Genomic DNA, 7,176 nt, shown 5'->3' with positions numbered 1-7,176 from the left:
CGATACCATGCACATGACATATCGATACATATTGATTAACACTTCCCGGCTAATTCAAATATGCGCTTTTCATACAGCAATTTAAACTATACTTCGTATATCAAAAAGATTAAGATTTATTACAAATCGATAACATACAATATGAATGTGTTTTATTTAGAGCTACTACAATTTAGCATTTGTAAAACAAGGCACACGCACATGGAGGAAAAGGAGCATTAAAGTACCACAAAAAATTGCCCGCAACCAAAAGAGGTTCAGTGGGAATATGGATTATAAAGTGCAATAAGCTGTACTCTTCAGCAATGAATTAAGCAAAACCCACTGGGTGTTACATCAATTAAAATTTGGACGATTTAATCAGATTGAGGGCCTCGGTAAGCATGCGCCCGAAATCGGCATGAACCAATGTAAAGTTCTTGACGGCACGCTCCTGCAAGAACTGGCTGGCATTGCTCAGATTGTCGGCAATATTCTGAACGAGTCGCTTCTTAGCGCAATTGTCAAGCACATGCACCCAGAAATCGGTGACCTGGCCATAGTTATCCTCGGTATCGCCGCTGCTATAGCGATAGACATCGCCGGTCACCGGGCAACAGGTGGACAAGGCACGAGCACGTGGGCACTCCTGGGGTCCATTGAAGGAGTTGGGGAAATAGTTGGGAGCACCGCCTTGATTGTCGGTGACATTCATGAAGCCATCGCGTTGGAAGTTTGTGACCTTCACGCGGTATGGGCAATTGACGGGGATCTGCAGATAATTGGGTCCCAGACGATGACGATGCGTGTCCGAGTAGGAGAACAGGCGACCCTGCAACATCTTATCGGGCGATGGCTCAATGCCAGGCACCATGTGAGCCGGACTGAACGCAATCTGTTCGACCTCGGCAAAGTAATTCGTGGGATTGCGATCGAGCACCATTTTGCCCACGGGAATCAAGGGGAATTCCTTGTGGGACCACACCTTGGTCACATCGAATGGATTGTACTTGAACTTCTTGGCCTGCTCAAAGGTCATCACCTGAATCTTCAGTGTCCAGCTGGGGAATTTGCAGTTCTTGATGCGATTGTACAGATCACGAATGCTATAATCGGGATCCGATGAAGCCAAATCCGCAGCGGTCTTCACATCCAAGTTCTTAATGCCCTGATCCGTCTTGAAGTGGAACTTGGCATAGATGGGCTCGCCCTTAGCATTCACCAACTTAAAGGTGTGCGAACCGTAACCATTCATGTGGCAATAACCATCGGGAGTGCCACGATCACCGAACAGGAACGACACCTGATGCGTCGACTCGGGACGCAGCGTCAAAAAGTCCCAGAACATATCGGCATCCTTCAAATGCGTTGTCGGATTACGCTTCTGGGTGTGAATGAAGCTGGGGAACAGAATGGGATCACGAATGAAGAAAATGGGAGTGTTGTTGCCCACCAAATCCCAAACACCATCATCGGTATAGAACTTGACAGCAAATCCACGAGGATCACGTGCCGTATCAGCCGAACCACTTTCGCCACCCACCGTGGAGAAACGCACAGCGAGTGGAGTGCGCTTCTTCACCTTCTCGAACACCTTGGCGGCACAGTATTGGGTGATGTCGTGGGTCACCTCGAAGTAACCGAAAGCACCAGCGCCCTTGGCGTGCACGACACGCTCGGGAATGCGTTCGCGATCGAAGTGCGCCATCTCGTCCAGGAAGTTCACATCCTGCAGCAGTAGAGGGCCGCGAGGACCCACCGATTGCGTGGCATCCTTAATGCCAATCGGAGCACCGGCGCCAGTCGAAATCACACCTGGAGATTCCTGGAAATATAAGAGAATGTTTAGATGAGTTAAGAGTATAAAAAAATACACAGTAACTTACGTAAAAATGTATATTAATCTTTATAATAATATCTTTAGAATAAGGTTTTTGTATAAATACTTTTTACTTTAAAATAATCATTTCTTGCGTTATTTTTCTTTGAATTAGACCTAGTCTTTTTTTTTTTTAATTTAAAACAAGTTAATTTGTAAGATTTTCTATTCATATTTTTTAATAAGTAATAGAATTTCTAATTCAATACAACGATCTTAAAGTTTTTATAAATACTTTTTCCCTTCCTTTCCTTCTTATTCTTTTTTCTTTCATTTCTTTGTTTACTTAAAAAAAAATCGAACTACCTTGTACTCTTTTGATCATATAATAAATAATACTATAAAAAAAAATAATAATAATAATATAAAAAAAAATTTCAGTTGTCAAATTTATTTTCCTATAATTCTAATAGTGTTCAAATTTGTTATATTTCAACTAATAATCGCAATATTTACCTTATTAATTTAAAAATAATAATAATACTTAATGCATTAGCATATCAAATCGTTAACAAGCATTTCGTAATTTCCCAAAATTGCTAACATAATGATTTATGATAACACATTTGCGATAAATCATAGTAATCAAAGTACACTTAAGTGTTTACTTACTTATATCGATACACATATCAGCTAATAATCAATTCTTATTTTATTATATGTCACGCCCCTTCTATGACGAAAAAAATAACCCAAAACATGTTTATACAATCTTGTATGTAGCTCCGCGTTCATTAAAGTTTCTGCAGCTACTGAAAATTAGTCAACACTTCTTGACATTAGCAATGTCAAACGAAAGTGGAATGTCACGAAATACTTGAGCTATTTCTGGAATTTACGATTCACAGGGGTTCAGCTAAAAATTTAAGGTTCTTTCTATAGAGTAGGACTCATTTGCGTAATATCAGTTTATAAAGTTTCAATTTCAATTTTGTTGCAGTTTGTGCTGTTATATAATCGAGTTCAAAGTATGAGCTGACATTATCTTATCTAATCGGGTGCAAATGAAGAAGAAAAAAAAACATAAACATAAAGATTGGCAGACATTTTGAAGGCTTATCATAGCACTCCTAGGGGGGCGCAAAAATTCTGCATAGAGATTGAGATTTTGTTTTGTATAAGTAGTAAAAACTACAAGGAGAGATTTCAAATTTCATGATAATGCGAGCTCTTTGCACTATAGAAGATCTTTATGATTTTGAACCTGGGTGCAGCTGCTGCTTGTCTGCCTGCCGCTCCCAAGAGGAGCTTATCAGCATTTTCCGCATGTACGACACAAAGATATTGTATCTTCAAGATACACAACAACTGACTAACAATGCAATCTTACAGGCATTTAGCGTACAATGCCGCTGTCTATATACTTAGCTGTAATTATATAGTATATAGTATAAATGTACAACATGCATCAGAGCTCGACGATGACTCCGGCATATTAAACAAAAGCGCGATACTAATTGAATTTCACTGCTCTCGAACTTGCCAATTTATTGCAATTTGTGAAGCTCGTATTAATATGTAGAATTTATCTATATCTATACTATAGATCTGCGCTATGTTTCATGCTTAATACATTTTGTTTTTTTCCGATTTGCAATCTGCGTTGTTTGCACTTTGAATACTGTGAAATGTGGGGCCACTCCAGAGGGCGCAAATGGATAGATAATAAGAAGCAAACAGCCGGTATCACTATATATACTTATATATATATATATGCACATATATACCTCAGTATATATATTCTCGATTTCAGAGTGTGTGAGGAGCATTTTGATAAGACTCGTGTGTATCGATTGAACCTGAATGCAAATAAAAAAGAAACAGAACTAGCAGAGCAAAGTTTTAATTGCAACTTGTTTGGCTGCGGCAGCAACAAGTATTAATGAAGCCTGCAGATTGCATGTTAGTGATAAAGATGGAAAATGTGTCGGCGAGACAGATTGAGAAAAATTAATACCAATTGTTGGCGCTTGCTTAAAAGTGAAGGGGAAGAAAGGAAACAGTTTAACGAAATATTTAATGAGACGAAATTGTTACAATATTAAATTCAAATTATCAGCGGAAATAACTTTCTTATCAACAATAAAAAGTTACAATTTTTCAAATACTTAAGGCACATACAGCAGTGAACTTTAAAATAGCAGTGCTTATGACCTACGTTTTTAAACTTGAAAAATACTTTAAATTTAGTTATTACAGCTTAATGTATTAGTTTTAAAACAATTCTCAACATTTTTTTAATTTTGGGTAATTCAATATTTAAGTAAACATAAAAAAAGGCTGCATTGAAATAGTAGTGTTAAAAGAAAAATATAATGTTTAAAATAAGTTTACCCTACCAAATTACGAATTGATTACGATCTAAAAATAATAATAATATAAAAACGGAGTTCAAGAAATAAAAATAATGAAAAATTTAGGACTGACTGCAAAATAAACTTATTAATATTTTTATAAATTCATAAGCAGAATACTGGAATTTTATATTACTACTATTTTCGATTTTCGGTATATTTTCACATTCCAGACAAATAAAAATATTAATGACATTTTAGGGATTTCATAATATAATATTTAAGGAAACGGTTATAAACTTAATTTAGGCCAAAACTGTTAACATATCTATTAAAATAAAGTATTATATTGTTATTGCAAAGGACTCTTAATTTTCAACATTTTTGCAAAGAAATTTTTCAATCTGAAGTGTGGTTCTAAATCCTGAGTAAATCAATAAAAATCCTTGTAACTTAAATAAATTTATTGTGTTAACTTTAAAGAGATCTCCTTTTTAAGAAATCTCAGTCATTTGTCAAGAATTCGTCAAACATTTAGAATGCAAATAAACAATTGTGAAGCACTTCTCTAACATGTGTTTGTTTGGATATGTTTATCGTCTAGTTAGTAAAATATTTCGTATTTTGGGCATTCCGATGCACAGAGAACTGGGCAATAGCCGTATATAGAGAGAGGGGGAGAGAAGGGGGGCTAGAAACAAAGGCAAGACCGCATTGATGCCTGACAAAATGCAGTTTCGAGTTGGCTGCTTAGTTTCTATAGAAGGTCATGCAACGGAACAACACGAACGAACACCTCTTTTTTTCTGGGTCACTTCCACTGTTGCGATTTCGAAACATATTCTCACATACAACAACAACAGCAACAACAACTAAAATTCGTACTGAATTTAGCAGGCGAGTGCCAACAGCATTGCATAACCAAATGTGCAACCAGCAAAACTGATTGTGCCACGCAGACACAATATAAGTTAGTTCCTCCCCTCCACCCCAAGCCCTGCCTCTCCCAGCCCACTTGCAACTCGCCGATTGAACTTGTTTGGGGCGCATGCGTGGCGAGTTCAACGGCATCGATCGACGCCAAGAGTGCTTGCAACCAGTTTATGCAACTCCAAGGTGCATTGACATCCAGCTAAATAGCAAACAAATAAATTGTGAACCAACCTAGCAAAGCAAGGAGTTCATTTTGTGATGGACTAAGATATACCCGATACTAAAATTTAAAAATAAATAAAGAACAAAATGAAGGAGTCTGATCAAATGTCTTTTGAATAATTTTCCTTATCTACAATAACATATTAACGATCTAGCAGAAAAGGTGAAAGGTTTAAAAGTTTTTATGTAATATCTGATTCTAAGTTCTAATTAAATTGAATTGGTTTTAAAAAATTTCTAATAATTTACAGAATTCCAAACAAAATAAGAAAATTGTTTGAAAAACAGTTTTGAAAATAAACAAAATAAAAATAATGTTTACTTTTATAATTTCAATTATTGGGTTATTAAAGAATTTTTAAAATTGCAATATTCTAAAAAAAAACATTCTAAAATTCTAAATTACATTAGATAATTCTTTCCTAAAGAATTTTGAAAAGTTCTTCATTGAGAATTAATAAAGAAATATTATTTTATTATTCAATGTCTGATAATTTTCGAGATTTAGATTTTAAAGCACTTGTCACTATCTAATAATACCCTTCTAAGCAAACTGTGCCGGGTATTAAATAATAAATAAATAAAGCTAGGCCCCGCTCGAAAGCCGACTTTGGCACGTCTTTGTTTATAATTGTTTAGCAACAATTATGCATTGAGTAATTTTTTTAAAACTATTGCGTGTGAAATCAAGCAGAAATATTTAATGTATTAGAGTGTGCATTATTATTCTTTTTTTTAATATCCTAAGTGCAGTTTACTCAAGGTTCTGACAAAGTCATTAGAAACCTATATCTAAATTGCTGATTAAGCTGGCTTTGCCACCTAAGGTGGCAAGTTTCATTTCACAAAGTGCACTTGTTAAATTAATTTGTCTTATCTGAAGATTAACTGACAATAAAACGAGATACGGAAATGGAACGAGATATAAAGGGGAAATGACTCAAATAATATGGAGCAAGTGCGAATATATTATGTGAAATATATGCTAATGAATAATCAGCAAACTCGTAAATCTTTCTCGAAGCAAAAAATAAAAACCTGAATAGAAGCAAAAATTGGTGCCAAATAAACAAATAATAGATTTTACACAGAAACGTAAATATATAGGAAATATATGTGGCTCTTAGCCCTTTGGATTAGGTGCTAAATTTAACAAAGTCAAATGCGATAAGCCTTATCAAGCATTAAAGAGATAACGATAACGATTAGTTTTTGGGGGTTTTTAAGCCAAATGCAAAAGAGAGGCAGCGGCAAGTGAAAGGTTAGGTGAGTGTGTGAGTTGATTTGCGAGAGTGCTAGAGAGAGAGCACAATACTCCTGCCTTACTCAACACAAAACAACAACGTTGTTGAACTTTGCCTCTCTTGCTACTCTTCTTCTTTTCTGTTATCCGGCGTCGACTGCGCTGCTGCTGCAGTTTTGTTTTGCAAGCGGCTATTTTGGCATAATGTCGCTTCATTATTGTTGTTATGGCATTTGAATAAATTAATTCTAATTTTGCATTAAAAACGGGTGTGCTGTACGTTTTGAGTTTTGCGTCTTGCCTTTCTTTGGAATTTGTTCTTGTTTTTTTTTTTAACGGGGCCCCGCTTCATTTGTGCAACTCACCTTCAGATTGTTCTTATAGTCGTGGAGTTGGTTCGATGCGGCATCGCGTTCAGCCATTTTATTGCCTTAATATTTTTTGATAACCAGAATTTGTCGAAATGTAATCAATCTATAAGCACTAGAATATTTCACGCGCTGTCGCTTTTAATGCGGCTAAATTTTGTTAACTAAAACACGTACAACGCAGTACTCGTTGCTTTTATAGGCGCTCCCACAAGTACATACTATTTGGTGAGACCGTATGCAACCCATATGGAAATA

General features: G+C 35.9%; 1 protein-coding gene across 1 annotated transcript; it reads right to left on the bottom strand.

The window, feature by feature from the left end:
- Window positions 1-92: 92 nt before the first annotated feature.
- Window positions 93-7,109, bottom strand: LOC132788506 (catalase). Its single transcript, XM_060795958.1, has 2 exons — window positions 6,916-7,109; window positions 93-1,804 (listed from the first exon to the last, which is right to left on the bottom strand). The coding sequence occupies exons 1-2, from the start codon at window positions 6,970-6,972 to the stop codon at window positions 341-343; spliced, it is 1,521 nt and encodes a 506-aa protein (XP_060651941.1). The 5' UTR covers window positions 6,973-7,109; the 3' UTR covers window positions 93-340.
- Window positions 7,110-7,176: the final 67 nt, after the last annotated feature.

This window comes from Drosophila nasuta, chromosome 3 (genome assembly GCF_023558535.2).
Source record: "Drosophila nasuta strain 15112-1781.00 chromosome 3, ASM2355853v1, whole genome shotgun sequence".
Taxonomy (NCBI): domain Eukaryota; kingdom Metazoa; phylum Arthropoda; class Insecta; order Diptera; family Drosophilidae; genus Drosophila; species Drosophila nasuta.
This window is presented reverse-complemented; position numbering and strand designations above follow the sequence as displayed.